Source organism: Panthera leo, chromosome C1 (genome assembly GCF_018350215.1).
Source record: "Panthera leo isolate Ple1 chromosome C1, P.leo_Ple1_pat1.1, whole genome shotgun sequence".
Taxonomy (NCBI): Eukaryota; Metazoa; Chordata; class Mammalia; order Carnivora; family Felidae; genus Panthera; species Panthera leo.
This window is the reverse complement of record NC_056686.1, coordinates 83,965,804-83,989,003: the sequence shown is the minus strand read 5'-3', so window position 1 is coordinate 83,989,003 and position 23,200 is coordinate 83,965,804. Positions and strand designations below refer to the sequence as shown.

The 23,200-nt window shown below is 38.5% G+C and overlaps 1 protein-coding gene across 1 annotated transcript in view; it reads left to right on the top strand.

Annotated features, from left to right (window-relative positions):
- Window positions 1-23,200, top strand: part of PLPPR5 (phospholipid phosphatase related 5) — a 122,909-nt gene that overhangs the window by 29,887 nt on the left and 69,822 nt on the right. The window contains exons 2-3 of the mRNA XM_042953007.1: window positions 11,004-11,136; window positions 15,472-15,722. Of these exons, the coding sequence (XP_042808941.1) occupies window positions 11,004-11,136; window positions 15,472-15,722 (384 nt within the window). The remainder of the gene's footprint in view (window positions 1-11,003; window positions 11,137-15,471; window positions 15,723-23,200) is intronic.

Genomic DNA, 23,200 nt, shown 5'->3' with positions numbered 1-23,200 from the left:
CTCCATGTCTCACTTAAAACATGTGGAAAGTCAGAACTTCGGGGTTTTTTTTTTTTTTTTTAATTTTAGGTTTCATTTAACCTTGCCTTCTATAACCCCACCCTTCACTACAATGCCTAGAACAGCTCTTTGCACCCTACAAATATATAATAATTATTTGTTCAAATAAATATCTAGAAATTCCTTTAAAAATATCCCTGAAAAATGTAACACATGTGGTAATCAGGACTTTTAGAGCCCTTGAAGTATCCAGTAGAGAGCTTATTAAAACACAAATGGCTGGACCCCACATCCAAGGCTTCTGAGATGGTAGGTCTGCGGGGAAGCCTGCAAGTCTGCATTTCTTTCAAGTTCCCAGGTGCTGCTGATGCTGCTGGTCTGGGGACCTCACTGGAAAACCACTGCCTATAGAGCATTCTTAAAATTGACATGTACCTATCCTCTGGCTTCACAAGTTAAAAATGATTTAATAAGCTTGTCCCACACAGTGGTGGGGATAACAGCTTTGTGTGTTTCTTATCCTATGGGATAAGTTCTCCCATTTGATAGGTTGCCTATCATGTATATAAAATATACTATGTATATTTTAGCAGGAGTCTCCTGAAGACTGCAAACCTTAATTCAAGGGAACAAATCCAGTTCCTGGCCTCATTTCCTTCTCTGTAAGCTGCCTTTTGACCCACTGCTTCACTAAAGCCCCCAGAATGTGGGGGCCTTCTGGTTGCCACATGTCTGCAGTCTTAACCACCTCCACTACCATGTACAGATTAAGAGCATGGGTTCAGAAGATGAACTGCCTTGGGTTCAGATGCTAGCTGTTCACTCCACACCCAGCCCTCGATAGTTTACTTTATCTAGGCCTGATTTTCTTCATCTGTAGCTGGATTTTAATAACAATACCTACCTTATAGGGTTGTTTTAAAGATTAAATAGGTAAGTATTTGCAAAGTACTTAGAACAATCCCTAATACCTAGTAAATGCCATGTAATTTAGTTTCCTTTTCAATCTTTTTTCTTCCCAGCTTTATAGAGATATAATGATATATTGCATAACGTTAAGGTGTACAATGTGCTGATTTGATAGATTTATGTATTACTTCAAAATATTAACACCATAGCATTAGGTAACACCTCTGTCCTCTCACATAATTACCATTTGTGTGTGTGTGTGGTAAGAACATTTAAGATCTACTCTTTTACCAACATTCAAGTATACAATTCAGTGTTATTAGCTGTAATCACCATGCTGTACATTAGATCCTCCAGAACTTGTTAATCTCGTAACTGGAAGTTTGTGCCCTTTGGCCAGTATCTTTCTACTCCTCCCCTAACCCCTACCCCTGGTAACCACCATTCTGCTCACTGTTTTTATGAGTTTGACTCTTTTTTTTTTTTTTTTTAGATTCCACATATAAGTGATACTATGCAATATAGGTCCTTCTGGCCCTCTGATTTATTTATTTAGCATAATGCCCTCAAGGTTCATCCAGGTTGTAGCAAACAGCAGGATTTTATTCATTCTCATGGCTGAATAATTTTCCATCGTATACACCACATATTCTTCATCCATTTATCCATAGACAGACACTTAGGTTGTTTCCATCTTAGCTATTATGAATAATGCTGCAATAAACATTGGAGTGCAGATATCTCTTTGAAATCCTGATTTCAGTTCCTTTAGATACATACCCAGAAGCAGGATTGCTGACTTATATGGTAGTTCTGGTTTTAATGTTTTAAGCTATTTTCCATAGGGGCTGTACCAATTTACATTCCCACCAACAAGGGTTCCCTTTGCTCCACACCCTCACCAACACATATTATTTCTTATATTTTTTTCCTTTATTTATTTTGAGAGAGAGAGAAAGCGAGTGGGGGAGGGACATAGAGAAAGGGAATGAGAGAGAGCATCCTAAGCAAGTTCTGCGAAGCTCAATGTGGGGCTTATCACCGGGCTTAAACCCACAAAACCCCGAGATTGTGACAAGAGTCAGATGCTTAACCAACTGAGCCACCCAGGTACACCTATCTCTTGTCTTTTTGATGATAGCCGTTCTAACAGGTGTTAAGGTGATTATCTCATTGTGGTTTTAATTTAATTTCCCTGATGATTAGAGATTTGAACACCTTTTCATATACCTGTTGACCATTTGTAGGTCTTCTTTGGAAAACAGTCTATTTGATTCCTTTGTCCATTTTCAATCATTTTTTGTTTAGTTTGTTATTGAGTTGTATGAGTTCTTTATATATTTTGGATTTTAATCCCTTATCAGACACATGATTTGCATAGATTTTCTCCCATTTGATAGGTTGCCTTTTCATTTTGTTAGCCTATTGTTTTTTTGTTTTTGCCATGCAGAAGCTTTAAGTTAGCTTTTATTCATGATTTCTCTCACAGTTGCATACCACCTCAACTATCACTTACCTTTTCTTTAAATCAATCCACTTTACCAACAAATTGTAAAAGAAAATATATCATTACCATAAATGAAATACCAATATCAATTTAGAAATAGAAACTAACCATAAAATGAACATACTGAAAACCAGTGTTTTTCAATTCTAGCCAGTTATAATTTTCAATGAAAACTGAGCCTGAGATTCACTCCCTCTTTATTAAAAAAAAAAAAAAAAAAGACATTAGCAAGTTCTCACTGCTGTTAACAAGTAAACCCCCAAATCTCACTGTTGTCACACCTTAGAGTTTATCTTTCACTCATGTAATAGTTCACTGTAGGGCTACTGATTGAGGCACTTAGACTCCTTCCATCTTATGTCACCAACAACCCCTGGACCCAGAGAAGTCCCTGCTTCCAGCCAGAAGATGGGGAGAGAACATGGAGAAGATACACATGATTTTTCCTTTTTGATCTGAAGCTGACATACACCATTGATCCTAATGTTCCTTTGGTAGAAGTCACCCAGCACCAAGCTTGCAGAGAATGCTGGTCCGGACTAGGTAGCCACTTCCCAACAGCAACTTTATCATATGAAAGTAAGAACACAAGTTTTTGTGGTCAAATTATGAAATATATGTACTTATAGAAAAACATAACCATAGTTTCTTACCTACTGGTAAGGATTGTGCAACTATTGTATCAGTAACTATATTACTTCTTCAGTAATTCTGAATTCAACTATATTAAAACATTGGATCATGAGTAACTTGTTCTGTGAGCATTCCACAAGACAAGCAAACATTTCTAATAAATTTTAACTTGATAAACGAGCTATGTCTTGCAATACAAGTAGTAAGGGACGCCATGATCACAACTGAGCCAATGGTTCTTGAAATCCACTTTGATATATGAGTGCTTTGATTTATAAGCATGTTTCTGGAACAAATTATGCACACAAACCAAGGTTTTACTATAATTCTCCTCTCTCCTAACCTCAATTCCATTCAGAAACTATATTTCAAGAAGTTAGCAGCTACCTTAGCAAGAGTTTGGGAATCCATATACACACTAGAGAAACCTTAAATTCTCTGCATCATAACACAAATTTAAAGAGATAGTACCCAGTGTAACTTTTTTTTTAGCGATTATTTATTTTTGAGAAAGAGAGAGAGAGAGAGAGGGAGGCAGAGCACGAGTAGGGGAGGGGCAGAGACAGAAGGAGACACAGAATATGAAGCAGGCTCCAGGCTCTATCAGCACAGAGCCTGACATGGGACACGAACCCACAAACTGTGAGATCATGACCTGAGCCAAAGTCGGATGCTTAACTGACTGAGCCACCCAGGTGCCCCCCCCCCCCCCCCCCCCCCCCCGCCCCGGGGTAGCTTTTTACCTCTTGGTATGGCTTAGAACTTTCCTTGGCTAGCTTGAAATTGGTGTTGGGAAATGAGATCTCTCTTTACATGTGCCTGTGTAATAACCAAGAATGCATAATGTGTTTGATAGGAACCTAAATATAAATTCAATGCCTTCTTACATTTTAAAATTTAAGTGTGTCCCATGACTATACTTTTATGGATAAAGTTGCTTTTCAGATACTATTTCACATATAGATACTATTTCTCACCTGAAATATGAGACATGCCACGTACCATCACACTGATTGCATGGACTCTATACTGCTGCATTACATCTAAAATGTTCTGGTACCAATTTCAAACCAATGATGCACGGGTATCTTTGAATTATCACCAGTTGAAAGAGAGAGGAATTTCTAATTGTGGTTTTATAAATGAAAACGTAAAGCTATTTGGAGTTTGGCATTTTTTTTTAATGTTTATTTATTTTTGAGACAGAGAGAGACAGAGCATGAATGGGGGAGGGGCAGAGAGAGAGGGAGACACAGAATCGGAAGCAGGCTCCAGGCTCTGAGACATCAGCCCAGAGCCTGACGCAGGGCTCGAACTCACGAACTGTGAGATCGTGACCTGGGCTGAAGTCACGCTCAACTGACTGAGCCACCCAGGCGCCCCTGGAGTTTGGCATTTGATGAAAGTCTACAGTGATTTCATCTCCCTACAAAAAACCTACTTCAGTATTTTGTCATTAAGGAATGTAGATAACAGAAGGTCAGCCTCTGGGAATTGAGATATGAGAGCAATGTTATGTTTATAAACATTTGTATTTGAGGATTTATGATTTGCTTCTGCATTTTTGTAGGTTGCTATTCATCAGCAAGATGAGGCTTTTTACTCACTGCCAAGCAGGGTAATAGATAAGATATCGGGCCACATACCAGTTCTCTCCTCAAAGATGGGATGAACATGTGGATGGGTCAGTTAGAAAGAGGGTGTGTGTACATCCTGCTTCGTAAGTGAAGTAGGACTCAAGTGACTCCAGGTTAAGAACTCCTTCTTGATAATGGTGAAAAAATAACCAAACCACCAGTCTTTGATTCCACATAAGAACGAAGGGTATGCGGAGGAAACATGAAGAAATTTCATTGAAAACGGAATCTCAAAAAAATAACAGAAAAGTTAGAAAGGGTAGCAAAAAGCTCCTTTGGAATTTGTTGGAAGTTTGGTAGGTATGTCAAAAGGATGAGGAAAGTCTTTTTCTAAACTCAATTCGTTTATATCTGGAGACCCCAGGATTCTAGAGGTCCTTATGAGGTGCTTTGTGCCCCAACACATCCCCTTAAAACTATAGAAATGCTAGGGATGGGGTAGAGCTCCAGGGTGTGACCTAGAATGGGGACAGGGGCTAAGCTGGCTTAACCTGGGAAAATTGGAAGAAATGCTTACAAGTTTCTGGGCAGAGGCTGTGGCCAAGATAGCTCTGAACTTGGATTCAGATTCTGGCTGTGCCAGTAACTGTGTGATTCAAGCATGTTTAACTTCTCTATTTATTTCTCTCTGGATATGTGTTCTTATCTATAATATGGGCAGATCGAGCTGGGTTTCATTCATTCATTCCTACAGCCATTCACATTAATTGCCAGTCACCGTGCTTTAATACAAAAGTATAAAAATAAACATTATACAGTCCCTGCTTCTGAGAAGCTGTCAGTTGAGTGGAAGAGACAGATGTTACTGATAATTATAAAATCATGTGAAAAGTACCATAATAAATGTACAAACTGCTACTGGAACACACAGAAGGAGGGATGGGTTGTACCAGGAATAGACATAAAGTTGCAAGAGAGAAGGCAATATTTAAATTATTGCCTTGCCTAACAAGGTATACTAAGCCATAGACCAAGTATAAAAGTCTGGATGTATGGAAATGCCTGGTATGTTGGGGGAATTTAAATGTTTAGCTATGGCTAGAACATGCCATGTGTGGAGGCTGTAAGAGTTGCAGAAGCTGAAAAAGTGGGTTTAGGCTCAGCTGTAAACAATATTTTATGACAATTCCTGTTATTCCTTTGGCTGTGAAGACACACTGAAAATTTTAAATAGGAAATTTGGATTGCACAAATTTGTTTTCAGTACATCAGTCTGGCAATAGATGGCTTGAAGACCACAGAAAAATGGAAGCACAGAGGTGAGTTCTGAGGATGCTATTAATGCAGGAAAGAAGTGATAAGGGACTGAATTTTAAAGTGGCAATAGTGATAAAAATGGACATATTCAAAATATAATTGAGATACAGAAGCAACAGGATTTAGCAACTGATGGAGAGAGGCAAATGAGGGGGGACATGGGTGTCAGCATGGTGTGTAATGGTATGAGGGTTTTAGCCTGAGTGTCCCACTGAAGGACTATGGGTTAATTGAGATGGTGACACGGAGAGGCAGGAGGTTCAGGATGGGAGAGATTAATTTCATTTGGATGGGAAGGTTTCAAGAACTTCAGTATGCAGATCTGAGCATGTTGAGATATTGCCGTTTGAATAAGTAGTTGGAGACCTGCTGTCCTTGTCTGGAGGTCAAGGAAAAGAGAAATATCTAGGATTCCTTGGAGTGCCAAGGGTTAGGAATACCTTAGGTGGAATAAAGTCCTCCAAGGAGGGCTTCTGACAGGACAAGAGAAAAAGAACCAAAATAAAATACCAGGGAACATAGAATTTAGGTTTGTAATTTACTGATGAGACCTTTTGCCCTCAAGGCAGACTCAGTCTTCTCTAGCTTCTATCCAGGCCATGTTGAGAGCTACTAGGAGGGGCTACCTTCATGCCTCTTCTAACACTGCCTTCCTGGTTAGGCTTGTGTCTAAATCCTCTTCATCTATCAGGTAACATCTGTCCACCCTTTCTTTAAGAGTGATCAGGATTATGGGGCACCTGGGTGGCTCAGTCTGTTGGGCGTCCGACTTCAGCTCAGGTCACAATCTCGTGGTCCGTGAGTTCGAGCCCTGCGTCGGGCTGTGGGCTGATGGCTCAGAGCCTGGAGCCTTCTTCTGATTCTGTGTCTCCCTCTCTCTCTGCCCCTCCCCCGTTCATGCTCTGTCTCTCTCTGTCTCAAAAATAAATAAACGTTAAAAAAAATTAAAAAAAAAAAGAGTGATCAGGATTACACCTGCCTTTCTTTGATGGTATGTTAATTTGAATTCTCCTAGAAGCAGGCCCCACCAGTGATGAGATGCACAAGAGATTTGTCAGGGGAAACACCTATAGAAGATAAAGGTTTGGGGAGAGGTAGGCCAGAGAAGGCTGGGAGAGCCTTCAGACTATGATGGAGGTGTGACCCCTGTGAAAGAAAGCGGGGGTGGGGGGGAGGAGAATTGGGTGGCAAGCACCTCAGAATACAGCACGGTTTCAGGAAAGACTTGGCCAGGCTGATAGGCAGTTTTCAAACCAAAATTGCCAACTGGAGGTATCCCACATCTGAGGAATAGGCTTTCCTGCATACCTCCACCACGCCTACTTAGCCATTTGCTAGGAGGAGCCTGCAGGAAGTGCGGCCATAGTGGAGCAGCAGCCGGGCCCCTGTGCTGGAAAGCCTCCCTGCAGTAGGAGAATCTGAGTGGCACATTTTACTACCACCTCACATGCCCTCAGTGACTCAGTAACATTTCTTCCTAAATGTGCTACTGGTGGTTATTGTCCAAATTAGTTAAAACTCAGGCTTGTACCATTATTAATTATTTCATTTGTGTCCACCCAAGTAGATTATAACGCTTTCTTTAAATAGCAGTGAGAAGCACTAAGTTTTTACCTCAGAAGTCATCTAAGTATTCATTCTAAAAAAACTTGTTTTCTTTTCATTACATGAATTTGTCTGATAGTAGTAAACAGTGGGAGCTTTGACTAAGGAAATTGGCATGGGGGGAGGTTAAGAGAGAATATGATTTGGATGAGGAGTTCCACAGGTATCATAAGGAAGGGGGCAGAGCTAGAGCACGTGAAGTAGACACACCCACTGGAGGAAAGCAGACACTGGGGTCTAGGCACCTCCGTTTGATGAAATGAAGTCCTTGTAGGCACACAGAACACAGTATCCAGAGAACATGGTGGAAGGGGCTAGTCTAGAGCAAGAACTATCATGGGGTGAAGTCCAGCAAGATGTGATGGATAAGAATTGGAGTAGACATCACTGCAACTCCTTTTTTTTTTTTTTTTTTTTTTTTTTTTTAGAACTGTGCTTTCTACCCACAGAGGCAGTTTTCATACACCGTGACACATCTTCTTAACTTTGGTTAATTGTTTGAGGAGAAACACCCATCCCAAGCTGACTCCCTTCTTAGAATTTGGAGTTGGGGTTCAGTAAATCTAATTAGTTGAACTTTCCCTAAACTGAGCTGATACATTCAAAACAGGGCTCTTGGAAACCATTGGGGCCATCATATATGCTAGGAAGTAAGGAGAACTGGCTTGCAGAAAGAATGAGTCAGGCACTGAGAGAAGAGCTGAGGTAAGAGGCAGTGTGACTCCAGAGACAGGGAGGGAGGCTAGGAGAATAGTTGCCTGGACTCCTGAGGAATTTCCATTCCTGGACCTAATGCTGAGCCCCATCCCTTGAGTTCTGAGATAACCTTCCAACCCTAGAGTAAATTCTCAGTTTTGCTTAATCCAGTTTGAAAGAGTTTCTTTTAGTAGCAGCCAAGCAATATTGACTGAGACAGCATTTTGGCAGATATGCTGAAGACACAAATAGGAAATTCGGAAGTGCACGATGTGCTGACATGCAACCAGGCAAGGGGTTAGCATTAGGAAAACTGGGAAGTGTAGCCCTGGGAGGAGGGGCCCAGACAAGGCAGCTGTTCGTCCAGTAGGAACCTGGTGACCAAACGAGTTATCAAGTCAGGGCCTGAGCATGAAGGATCTGATCATAGGAAGGAACTAAGGTGTAGGGTAGAGCCTTCATCACAGCACTGAGGCAGAAGTTGGTTATTGGGAATCAGGCAAAAGGTCAGAGGCTAACTGAGACTTTCTGATCTAATGAGGATGAAATTTATGCATGCATTTAGTAAGAATTATTGGGTATCTATTACATTCTAGGGAGTTTCGTGTATTAACAGACCTCGTTGGAGGGGGTCAGTGTACAAGGGGGTAGAGCCAGCCTGCGGTGGAGAGCCCACTGATACCTGCTGTGAGGAGAGACATCTGAGAGGACAGAATCCAGCAGGGAGCTGGGCAGCACATGATGTGGAGTAGATGATAGGTTCTTAAAGTCTGGAGTATTCTAGGGCAAAACACACCTGGAAGAAGGTGAAACTGAAAACTCAGAAAGTAACTTCTTTCAAAGGGCAGCAGAGGAGTGATTCAGAAAGGAAGATAAGAAGATGTCAGGCACACAGCTAGTCTATTTGTCAGTTTCTCCTAGGACTCTGGTGGCAGCTAAGGAACCCATAGAAAATACCTCTTGTGCCTCTTTAGGCCGGATGAACCATTTCATCACACACCTGCTCTACTTTACCAAAGTTAAAAATTTTGGAATTTGGGAGGCTATAAACTCCAGCCTTTTTCCTAATTCAATCCAGGCTTACCAGATAAGCAAGACTAGATTCCTTTAATATAATTCAGCTCAATCCCTGATTTAACCTTGAACCCTGACCTCCTTGGAAGAAGAGATATAGTAAGAAAACAGAAGTTAGAAAGAAGAAAAATTAAGAAATGCTTTATAATTACTTATATTGGGGTAGAATTAGGTCCAACATCTAATCTCCTATGACTTCCTTCTTTATCTCTCACCTGTAATTTTGAATATTTTGTAATTACAGATATTACTTTTCATCAAGACCTCAAAAGCATTTCTCCAGAAGATATCAGGGACTCCTCATATAGTACCTTTACTTACCCCAGACAAGATGTACTGAAAACTAACCTTGACAATAACAAATGAAGGAACATACAATTGGCTCCAGTTTCTTTTCTCTTAATCACATTTCTAGTGTTGTTGACCATAGTGTTAAGTAGAGTCAAGGGGCCCCTGGGTGACTCAGTGTCTTGGGTGACTCTTGATTTCTGCTCAAGTCATGGTCTCACAGTTGGTGGAATCAAGTCCTGCATCGGGCTCTGTGCTGACAGCGTGGAGCCTACTTGGGATTCTCTCTCTACCTCTGTCTCTCTCTGCTCCTCCCCTGCTCATATGTGCATGCTCTCTAACACACACACACACACACACACACACACACACACACACACACAGAGCATCAAAAGATCTGGAGCTGAGTCAGCAATTTCTGCTTAGCTTCTGATTGGCCTGATGGGGTGCAAATTATTTAACATCCCTAAGCCTTCATTTCCTCATCCATAAAATGGAGTAATAACACAGGCTTTAATACCTTTCTGGGTGATTTTACAGGCCACTGCAAATGGTATAAACACCAATGGAAAATAGGCAGCTTCTTTAATAAATTAGTCCTTTAATAAATCAGCATTGTAGAGCAAAGAATCTGTACCAGAACCCAATTTTTCTCCTTACTGGCTCTGTGGCTTTGGGCAATTCATTTGAGTTCCAAATCTTGTTTTTTTCAATTATAAAAGAAGTATGATAATATTTCTGTTTCATGTTTTTTTATGAAGATTATAATGACACAGGTATACTAAAGTATAAAAAATATATTAATGACTATAATTTTTAATACTGTCTCAGAATAGAATAATGAGATTTTGGTGAAGGATAATCTCAAGGCCAAACACATGTGAATTGATTTTTTCTTGTTATAAAAGTATTAATATAATTTTACCTTAGGATGTCTTTATCCAATCCTTTCAAGAATATTTTCACAGAAAATCATTGTGATTTCTTTGGCAGTGGCAAATTTAAACAAGACAATCACTTAAAAATAAAACATGGAATTCATTTACATACCAAAAATAAATGAGTGTGTCCTTAAAGCAAAGATCCTTTGTGTGTGTGTGTGTGTGTGTGTGTGTGTGTGTGTGTGTGTATTTTAATGAAGTCTTTTAGAAGACAAAAATGGTATGGTCCATTTGTATTCATAATTTATCGGTTTAATACTCTCTTGAATTAAGAGAAAGATGGCTTGTGTATATAAAGTTCTAATAAAAGAGTTTAGTTAAGCAAATATGATTCAGTTTTATATTGAGATTGTTACCACTCAAAGGAGTTACTTTTCTGCATTTTTTAAAAATAAGATTATTCTACAGTATACTTGTTAAATTCTAATGTTCTTTAACCTTTTATTTCCTTGCAAGATAATAGTTGGAGAAACTGCTGTGTTTTGCCTACAACTAGCCACACGGGACTTTGAAAACCAGGAGAAAACTATTTTAACTGGAGATTGTTGCTATATAAACCCACTGGTGCGGCGAACTGTACGATTTCTGGGTATGTGTTCATTGAATTATTTTTATTGTTGCTGAAACCATGTTTATGTATAAGCTAACCCTTAAAATGATCAGCATTTTAGCCCTATGCAAATATTGGATTATATTTTATTTGAAATGTTTCAGTTTGATTTAAAAAATAATATTGCATATGACGTTCTCTCATATTGTATGACTCTACTTCAGGTGTCATTTCCATATTATTTTAAGGAAAAAAGAACACCACACTTGGATGTTTTCATATTCTTTAAGAAACTAAAAATTATATAATTAAAAGAAATTATTTACTGGGCTTATGAAACTTCAGAAACAATGCTTAAAGAGAAATGATAATCTAGTCATATTGCTGAGCATCATGAAAGACAAGAAAAATAGATTGGCAGATAAAAGATATGTTGTATAGTGCGCCTGGGTGGATCAATGGGTTAGTGTCCGACTTTTGATTTCAGCTCAGGTCATGTTCTCCCAGTTGTGAGACTGAGCCCCTCATCGGGCTCCATGCTGAGTGTGGAGCCTGCTTGGGATTCTCTCTCTTTCCCTCTCTCTCAATATAAATACATAAACTTAAGAAAGACACCTTGGTGCTCCTGGGTGACTCGGTTGGTTACGTGTCCATCTTTGGCTCAGGTCATGATCTCACAGTTGGTGAGTTGGAGTTTGAGCCCCGCATGCGGCTCTCTGCTTTCAGTATAGATTCTGCTTTGGATCTCTCTCCTGCTCTCTCTCTCTCTGCACCACGCTCCCTCACCGCCGCCCCCCCCCCCCCCCACATGCACTTTCTCTCTCTCCCAAAAATAAAAAATAAACATTAAAAAAATAATAACAAAACATATGTTTATTTTTTAATTACCATATGTAGCTCTCCATGTTGCATTACCTCTGAGCTTTTTTTTTTTAAATGTCAACAAAAATGCATTGGTGATTTTATTAGAGGAAAAGATTTACTATCACTATATGGGACACCTGAAACTAACATAACATTGTATGTTAACTATGCTGGGGTTAAAGTTAAAAAAAATATAAAAAAATTTAAAAAGCATCTACTGATGACGTTAACCTTCAATCTGAAATTCTAGCACTAATACATATAAGTATTGATAAGTTATTGCAGATCATTTCAATTCAGTAGAAATTTGGCCAAGACAAATTTTTAACTGACACAGTAAAGTTTAATATAAATTATTATTTCTTGTATTTATCAGATTAAAAAGTATTTCTGTATATACTATACTAGATAAAATTTAAGGTAAATTCTGATCTGTATTTAGATTAAGATTAAGGATAGTGTACCCTTCAATATACTTCTTATAGCAGTGGGATCAAGATGAAGACTTTGGAGATATTATGCACAGATAAGCAAAGCTATATATAATCCTACTTAAAGACTAATCAAATGTCATCATGCCTATGAATCTCTCTAAAGATGGGAGGTTTTCATATCTAAGACTGTTCTTTTTATTGCCCTCAAGTTATACATCTCCAGAGCCCTCATTTATACTGTCTAAGTGATAACTTTTCTATGAAACTTTACAGTTATTTTTTTTTTGCATACATCGATACTATGTTCTTGACTCGTTTATCTTTGCATGAGAGACATTTAATAACAAAATAAGCAATAATATACTCTAAACTAAAAATGATGAAATTGACACTTTCCAAAATACTGTTAAAGCAAATTTTATTATCCCTACTTAAGTAAATATTTTTCAGCATTTGCACACATATTACTAAGGAATATATACAGTAAAGCATATTTCTAAAGACTATACACAGTAAAGCATGCTTTAAATCTCTGTATGTTTCTTATTATATGATTTTATGAAATATTTAGGATTGCTTGGTTTGTTTCTTTTCCCTTGTTCATTATGATTTGGATGTTTCTAGTTTGTTATAATGGGAAGTTTATAAGCAAAATATTACTGCATCATAGGGCATCATTCTTTTTTTTAAGTATTATTTGATTTGATTTGATTTGATTTTATAGAGAGAGCATGAGCAGGGGAGAGAGGGAGAGAGAGAGAGAGAGAGAGGGGGAAAGAGAGGGAGAGAGAGAGAGAGAGAGAGAGAGAGAGAGAGAGAGAGAGAGAGAGAATCTTAAGCAGGTCCCACGCTTAACACAGAGCCTGATGTGGGGCTCAGTCCCACAACCTTGTGATCATGACCTGAGCTGAAATTAAAAATCAGCGGCTCAACCAACTGAACCACCCAGGTGCCCCAGGGCATTGTTCTTTGTACGGACTTTATTCTGGCGGTCAGCACAGTGGATACTGTCACGGGATCTCACTTTAAAGTATCTTTATAGTCAACTACAATACTGGTCTTGGGCCTGATGCACTGAATATTTTAATTCAAAAGCACATTTGGGAACTTTGCAAGTATGAAGAGACATTTCCATATCCGTATCAAATACTTTTCTCTACTTTAAACGGGAAAACTTATTACAGCAGATAAAGAGAATGGTTTGGTTAAATAAAATGAGTACATCTTAGCCTAGATTCCAGGGGAGTAGAGATGAAGACTTACCATTTAGGTTTCCATGCTGGGCCATGATGGTTGGAAGGAGAGTTTATGTGCATTAACATTTTATTGAGTTCCATTTTCTTTCATTTCTCTGCTTCTCCTAAATTTCTTCTTTTGCTAACATTTACTTGTATGACTCATGAAATGCTGGGAAGATGTAAAGAAAAAGCTTTTTATTATTTGCTTTTAGAATTTTTAGACAAAGGGAGAACTAAGGTCTTGTCTCATTGCCATTTGTATACACATAGAGTTTTGCTATGTGCAGGTTTGTGTGCATGAACCTTTTATAATCTTATATAATATTTCAAAAATTAAAAGGATAGCCATGCATCTGATACTGGAAAATTATTTGATCCTGCACAACTTTCCTGGTGACTTCCTACACAACCGCCAATGATTATGTAAAGATTTAGCAAACAAACAATCCTGAAATGTAGAACTAAGAAGAAAGCTGTCTGATTATTATAATAGAACTATATGGCTTTTTAATAAATGAACTGTTTGGGAAATATTCTTTTGGTATAATTATTTTTTTATTTTTTTATTTTTAAAAAAAATTTTTTTAACGTTTATTTATTTTTGAGACAGAGAGAGACAGAGCATGAACAGGGGAGGGTCAGAGAGAGAGGGAGACACAGAATCTGAAACGGGCTCCGGGCTCTGAGCTGTCAGCACAGAGCCCGATGCGGGGCTCGAACTCACAGACCGTGAGATCATGACCTGAGCCGAAGTCAGCCGCTTAACTGACTGAGCCACCCAGGTGCCCCTCTTTTGGTATAATTTTAAAATACGTGATGGAATTTTATTTCCCCAAATTATAAAAGAATAAGTCTCTTCACATTGGTACCACATCCTCAAAGGCTGTAGCTGTAAGTTTAATTGAAAATGATGCCAAGGAATGTATTTTGCCTATGCTACCTGAGGAGAAAAATAAGTTTTGGTTCTAATGACCAATGGCATTGAATGTGGAATATTTTTTAATTTGAATAAATTGTCAAGTTCTTCACAAAAGGGGACAAAAATTCTGTAAATACTTAATTTTATACCTTCAGATAACCAAGGCAAATAAATTTTAATGCTGTGAAGATAATTGAAAAATTATAATTTTGTTTGCATTATTATTTACTAAATTGCCCAAAATTTGATAAACTAAATTCCAACCATAAAAGATAAGGTGGGACTAAGTTACTAGCTGTTAAGTGGCTTTTTAAGATGTTTTTGTGAAAGCAGTGTAGAGATTAATCTGAAACATTCTTCTTTACTTAAGATTTTCCATGACATTTAAATGAAAACTAATGCTGTTGGATTTTACTGCTAAATGGCATCTCCATCAGAGTTAATATCAGTCCGAATGGGTTTAAGAGGCATAATCAAAGGGAGACAACTGCTTTGCTTTATGTTTGTAGGGTGTGAAATATTTTCAAAATAGGGAAAAATAAAGATTGCTAACATTAGTTGAAGGTGAGAGACTGAGCCCTCTCCAGAGAAACGTGTCTCCTTTTTAAAAATCACATTATCCAAACACAGTCTTAGAATATATCTTCTTCTTTTATCTTATAAACCTGCCATGCATAAAACTGTAGCCAGTGGTAGACAGCTCAATATGTTAAATAATTTAACTCTCCCACCACTCCAGAAAGCAAAGAACTGGAGAGAAGTGGAAGTGGAGGGAACCATATGTTTGTAAGTGTATTTTATAGTTTCTAAAATATTTCCATGTTGGTTTATTGTAAACTGAAATACAAAAACAAAACAAAACAAAACAAAAACAAAAACAAAACCCCAAAGAGTTAAAATGGTTTGTTTTCTTCCTCAGGTATTTATACATTTGGGCTATTTGCTACAGATATCTTTGTAAATGCTGGGCAAGTAGTTACCGGGAATCTGGCTCCACATTTTCTTGCCCTGTGTAAGCCCAACTATACAGCACTTGGATGTCAGCAGTATACACAGTTCATCAGCGGGGAAGAGGCCTGCACGGGCAACCCAGATCTCATCATGAGAGCAAGGAAAACGTTTCCATCCAAAGAAGCAGCTCTCAGTGTCTATGCAGCTATGTATCTGACAGTAAGTAAGGATTATTAACCAGTCTTAGTCTGTCCTTCTGTTAATTCTCCCAATGAAGAAATTATTTTTCTCTGCCATAACGGAAGTCACATTAACAGCTTTCTGTAGGCCATTTAATTTATTTTTAATAATAGCTGTTTGTACTGTGGATAAAATTAAGTCAGTTGACTCTCATGAGATTATGTGTGGGTAGTGGTTGCATTAAAAAATATAGCCATTAGCATTTCTATTTGCGAATATGTTTGTCTTTATGTTAAATAGGGTTTAATGGAAACAAATTTGTCCCATAGCAGTCCCCATAATCTTGCAATAGCCCAATTAAGAAAACTACCCAGGCCTCTCAGCTGCCTACTCAAGCTCTAATATTCTCTGGTGGTGGTGGGGAAGGGAGCACTCTTTTTTTAGAAAGATTTTTTTGTTTCATTATTGGTAACTATGTCATCATAATATCTCAACCAGTGTTTTAATATGTTCTCACAGAACTAGCCAAAATGTCCTTATAAATTATTTTTTCCTTTATTCTTGAGTCTTTGCCCTCATTTTAGTAGTGAGAGCCAGGCCCCTGGTGTAGCTATCCGGGACCTCTAGGTGGAAGTAAGTGGTGATGGTCGAGTGCTTTCCTGAGACGCAGGAGCAGAAACAAGGGGAACCTTGGCAGGTAGCTCTTGGCCCCTGCATTCCTGCCATCAGCCTTTTCCTCCATCACCACGATCTGCCTTGCAGCTATGGAGCTGGGCTCCAGAAAGCGTGCTCTGTAGGCTTTTCCATGGCTACAGTAAGAGGTTCAGAGAATTTAAATGCCTTCAGGGGTTCTCCTTTCTAATGGTGCCCATAGCTGCTTTCTTCTGATTTTAGCTCATTGACAGGAGATCACAAACAAAATTTGAAACCAAATTTTATCACTGCTAATGACTTGAAAAAACTCAGACTTATTTTTACCCTCAAAGAGGTATTTGATTATGGAAATATCTCTGATATTCTTAATGCAATCATGCCTGCTTATCTCTAAAAACAAACAAAGAGCCAAGCAGTAAAATACCCCATGACACCTCTACTTGAGATTGGAAATAAAATTACTAAATAAGCAACAATTTAGGAGGGGAAATTTAGCATTGTACATAACATTCGCAGTGGCAGGGTAATTTTGGAGGCCATGAATGTATGCATTTTAACATTTCTAAAGTTTTCAGGCCAAGCTAATTCTATCCCTCACAGCCTGGACTTTTTAAAAAATCCCATCAAACAGGATTTTATAGAGTTAAAGATCAAATCCCATCCTATCCATTTTCTCTTCCACTGTCTTCTGACTTCTGTACAGTTTGTTAGTTACAACTCCCTTTTTCCCCTCTCGGTGTGCTCCCAACTCCGTTCCTTTAATTTCCCCTGATTTCTTTATTCCATCAGCTTTACTTTCTGTTTCCCATTCTCAGGTACTTCTAGACTTGATATGAAATCTGTTAATCCATGCATATTCTTTCCTATGCTAACCTGCTTGATGACATGTTACACCTCTTTTAGAATATGAAGCATTCAGCCTTAAAATGCAGATTTAAAACTTGAGTGAATCAGAAGTCAGAAAATAGTTTTCATTCATTGTCATCACGTCTAAATCTGACACTGGTATTTGTATCTGAGTATGAATTGCAAATGTACCTGCATATACATATGTGATCAAACCAATGGCTTGAGACAAATTCTAGAAGACTCTCTGAATCCAAACAAATCCTGTTACATTATTTTAGCACTTAATAGATGGTAGATTTTGCTGTATAATCAGCATTTGCAAATGGTGGCAAATGTGCTAGTATTGTAAATACTTGATCTTTTTGTTCTGCCAAAATTGTGTTTTCAAAGGCATTGCTTTTAGGACAAGGCATTATCTTTTTAAGTACTGGCGAAATCTTAATATCTTACCTTGCCTCTAGTCAGCTGGCATGTATTTTAGCAACTTCTTGGATATACATACATATATATATATATATATATATATATATATATATATATGTATGTATAATATACATACATATATATATATATATATATATATATATATATATATGTATGTATAATAGATACATAATTATCTGTATAGTATATAATAATTATTATTATAGAAAATATTCATTGAGAATTTGTTATGTATCAAGCACCAAGTGCTTCACTTTTACTAATTCATTTAGTGTATTACTAATTCTTACTGATGTCTTAAAATTTATTCTTTATTGTAACTACTATTTAGGTAATGATTGATTATTGGTACTAATTTTTTGAATCCTCATAAAAACTCCTTGAAGTATGTGGCATTATTATGCCCATTTTATAGATGAGGACACTCAGAAAGTGAAGTAACTCATCCAGATCCATAGAACCACACACTTTCCTGGCTACAATGATTCCGAGTATTCCAGAGAAGGAATCACTGAATCATACTAGCCCTAACGTATGCATGATCAGCTGAATTTCCTCCTGCTGCCACATAATCTCAGCATCCATCAAGGTTATGGTTGAGGGTTCAGATGGTAGATATGTTTAGAGAAAAAACATTTAAAAACACTGCAACTCTTGGAAATCTTCTAACATTAAAACGTGGTTCAGACTAAAAGTCAGGATTCCTACTTGTAATTACATTGAAGGGTACCTCTGTATTTTTAACAATAGATTCTGTTCTCTACTAACTCCTTTTCTCTCTTCCCTACACCCATTTATGAGTATGTGAGTGTGGGTGGCTGCCATGGCAACTCTGAATATAACTCCTGCTGCAAATGTAGGCATTACAGTCAGGTTTTGCTGTTATATTTGATCCCATATACATATATATTTCTTCCCAGTTTCACTAGAGACACCTTGGGAAAACTTTATAATAGAAGTGTCGGGGTATTTTGAGCTAATACAGTCTCGTGAAATGCTTGCCAGAATTTTGATGAGTAGGTATATAGGAGAAAATAGCCATATAATCAGTATTTTCTGTGGAAACAGGCTTATTGCTGTATTTAGATATATGTTTGTTTAATGTTGTGTAAGTGTGGTAAACATATGTACATACATAATAAAAATAAATAAGCCATATTATGAAGTATATGAATAAGAACTGAGAAATATTTTTCTGATGTTTCTCTTTGTGGATTAGTAAATAAAATTAAGGAACTTGAAGTCTCCTTTAGCATTTGACTTTAATTAAGGCTTTTGGGGATAATTTGATAACAGAGTTGTTCTCTTTTGCTTTACTGAGAACTTTCAGGGGAAAAAAATCCCTATGCCTATTTTTGCAAATGTTGTTGGTTTCCCAGGAAAACATTCTGAAGGTTATTTAACCCTCAACCATTACATTTATAATTCAGTGTTAAGTCACATTAGAATAATATTTAAATTTAGCTTTGTGTTATTCATTTCATATGAAGTGAGCAGTTTTTCTAATTGTAAAATGAACTTCAAAGTTGAGAATGAGAAACAGTGTTTCATGACTTTCCAGTTGATCTTATAAATCAGTGACAGGAAGACATAAAATGATCTCCTTAGGTTACTTCCAATTATGACCTTATATTGACTCTCTGAAAAAAGAAAGAAAGAAAGAAGAAAGGAAGAAAATGAAGAAGGGAAGAGAGAGAGGAAGAGAGGGAGGAAGAAAGAAAGAAGAAAGGAAAGGAAAAAGGAAAGGAAGAAAATGAAGGGAAGAGGGAGAGGGAGAGAAGGAGCAAGAAAGAGGAAAGGAAAGGAAAAAGGAAAGGAAAGAGGGAAGAAAGAAAGAGGGAGGGAGGAAGGAAGGAAGGAAGGAAGGAAGGAAGGAAGGAAGGAAGGAAGGAAGGGGTCAGCTACACTTGTTGGCCTGTTATTATTTTTGGTTGTGAACAAACCACCCTTCAAAACAAGAATTTGCTGTCCTCAGGATTCTGTGGGTTTTACTGGTCCTTAGAACCTTGCTTCTCTCATGTGTTGTGTTCAGCTAGGGGTAGATGGGGATGGGACAGCTCAATACCTGGGCCTCTCTCATTCTCAAGAGATTTTCTCCGAGAGGATCTGAGAGCAGCCTTCCAAGAGAGCAGAGACCTGAGCTACAGGGCGTCTTGAAGCTTGTGCTCCAAAACTTGTTCACCATCCCCATCTCTGGACTCTGTTGGTCCAAGCAAATCCACAAGGCCAGCCCAGATTGATGGGAGCAGAGAAACAGACTCCACCTATAAATGGGAGGTGCAGTACAATCAGAGTGTAAAGAAGTTGATGTACTAGCAAAAGAGGAATTTGTGGATATTAAACAACTCACTGCAGTCTTTTCCCAGAATATTAGCGGAAAGCTCTGAAGTATCATTACCCCCCACCTTGTTGGTGTCCAGTCTTTGGCATCTACATGCTCTTGCTGCCCACACAGCCACCTTTTATAATAATCTCATGAGGTCCCATGTGCACATGGGCTGCCACAGGCTGCCAAGACGAGGGTTAAATAAACACGACCCACTGGTATCTGTTTGGCCTTCGTTTAGTAATATTTTACCTAATCTGTGTAGGGGCATGAACAGCTCCTCGGTGTGGGGTACAGGAATTTGGGGGATGCATGGCAGTTTTCCTGCAGCCTTTGATTTCATGAGACTGGTCAGGGATTGTGTTTGAAGGCGAAACATCAAAGTGGGTGGAAGGTAAAGCTCTGGGCTGCCCTCATGTATTTGCCTTCAGTGACTGATGAGATCTGGCTGCTATCAGAAGGCCATTCCTCTAAATCTTCCCTGCTCAGAAGTAATTTAACGCTGAAGTGTGTACGATCCCTGTGCTCTAGATTTCAAATGAGCAAATCTGTGGTCTACTAGATAATATATTAAAAGGTATTTAGTGGGCACTCGCTCATAAAGTGACTGCTATACTATTACTGTGACTACTGTTGCCGGGACCACTGGTATTAGTCGATGGACAATTTTTTCCTGTCAGCCTTCAGCCAAGTGTCATAGGGGATGGGGAGGTTACCAAAGACATCTGCAAAGTACCCATTTAGTTCCAATGTTTTCGTTACCATGGCCCCCTTTTATAATTTACCTTCTTCTACCACACTCCTCCATGAACTTTATATTTCTAAATCTTCTGTCTAATATGATGCTTTCCCATCTCAACTTAGGCCCAGATATTATTTTAAAAAAAAATTTAATGTTTATTTTTGAGAGAGAAAGAAGGAGTGCAAACAGAGGAGGGGCAGAGAGAGAGGCAGACACAGAATACAAAGCAGGCTCCAGGCTCTGAGCTGTCAGCCCAGAGCTGGATGTGGGGCCGAACTCACCAACCGTGAGATCATGGCCTGAGCCAAGGTCAGACGCCTAACTAACTGAGCCACTCATGCACGCGTAGGCCTAGATATTAAACAGTGGCCCATGATAAAAAATATATAATAATGCTGTTTTGAAATTGTACACATACAATTATTAAAATGGCACACATACAGCTATTAAATATAAAGCAGTAAATGATTAAAGACGCCTGGATACTCTGCATCTTTACCTTAGTTTTATCTGGCTTCTGTAAGTGCCACTATAACTGGGTATTCTGGGATTGACTCATCACTTTATAATGGTTTCTGGTTCCCCAGTCACATCCCAGAAGTCCCTGTGTCTTCCACAATGTATCAGAACCAGTAAGCAGCATGAGATCACCATTGCTGCCAACTGACTTAATACAGTTCCGGCCAACAGCGAAGAGTACTGACATTTTAGTTAGTGCCTGTGGGTGGGCTTCTTTTGGGTAAATATACTATTCTATTAAGCTCTTACAAATATTGAAAAGTATGTCATAGAATTCCGTTAATATGTCTGGGGCTTCCTAGGTGTTCACCAACTCCAGGTTCGGGATTTCTGGCAGCACTAGCACATTCTATTTAGGAAAACAGGACTTACTCGTATAGGACAATATCAGACAGAGTCAGCCCTGTGTTATGACTTTTGTAGGCCCTAGGCACTTGTGTTTTCAGGACCTCCTCTGCCATTGAAAATATGTATATGCTTTACAACCTCATTGCTATAAAAACAAATTAATAACGTATATTAAATATTTTCTTCAACCTGAATGTTCACTTTTCCTTCTGATTTTAAAGGAAATTATAACAGTTTTATTGGTCCCTACAAGTATCTGGGATCTAAGTTCCATGCCTACTGGATAAGTTTTCCCTAGAGATAGTGCATAATAAAGTTCTAGATGGAATATGAATGTTAGTGTATCTGGTGATGACGGTGAGAGCCATTCAGTATCCAGGAAGGAAAAGATCACCGTGGACAAGTACCATCGGGGAGTGCTTCAGTGGGAAGTGGCACTTGGCCTGGGTCTTGAAGATGAATATGATTTGAATAGGTAAAGAAGAAGCATTCCAGAGATGGGGACAATGAAAGCAAAGACAGCAAGCAAGAAACAGCAGATACAATTAGGAACTAGTGAGGGGAAACCTCAGATGGGGAGTATATATGGGATTTAAGGATTAGCAAGAATAAATAAATCAGAAAGTCACTGTAAACCAACTTGAGGCTTAACATTTGGGTTAATAAGTAAGACGGGGTTGAAAACTGACATTACGGCAGTGCTTCTGAATTATTTTACTTAATTCAATTCCATAAATATATATGGAATACCTATAACGCATTAAGCCTGAACATACTGATATCAACTCCTTCTGAAGCTTAAAATGGTCCGATAGAGCATAAAGAGGGAATTAAAAGGGAGAGAAAGAGAAACTAAAAGTAAAGGGAATGTTATAAGGAGATTGTCAAAGAATCTCAGATACGAAATAAGGATTTAAAGATTGACAGCCCAGTGCTGATGAGACCAGAGTCAGATGAAATGAAGTGAGATGAAATGAAATTCCTAGTTTCTGAGAAATGGAATGAGCTTGGGCACCATGAGCTGCCATCAGCCTGAGCCACGGCAGACTGAGTATAGCTTTGAGTAGTTGGGAATCCCTAAGCATTTTCTCTTAGAGCACAGGAATAGGAAAGCCGGACCTAGACCCACAACCAGTGCTCCTGTATGCATTGCAGGGTTTACACACCGTCACCACTTACTTCGATGCTTTGGCTAAACTTAGCCAAATCCCTGGGCCCGAGTTTAGTACTGTGTCCTGCTCTTAGATTTCAGCCCTCAGTCCTCCGGCTTCCATTTATGAGAAAGTAACAGTCTAGCCTCATCCTAAGTACTTTTTTTTATAGGCCTTAGTCTTCACAGTGGCTGGAATGAAAGTATGGCTGTCTTCATTCTACAGGTAACAAAACTGAAGATGCAAGAGGCTAATTAGCTTGCCCAAGGTTATATAGCTAGTATTTGCTAGAACCAGAAATACAATGCAGGCCAGTATTGACTCCAAAGCCAGTATTTGGTCTTTTATATCACACTACTTCCTGGCATGTGCCCCAGTGAAAAGGAAGCAGCCTCATGCCCAGTCATGAAGAAAACTGGCCAATTGATTTTTTTAAAATGTTTATTTGTTTATTTTGAGAGAGAGAGAGAGAGAGGGAGAGAGA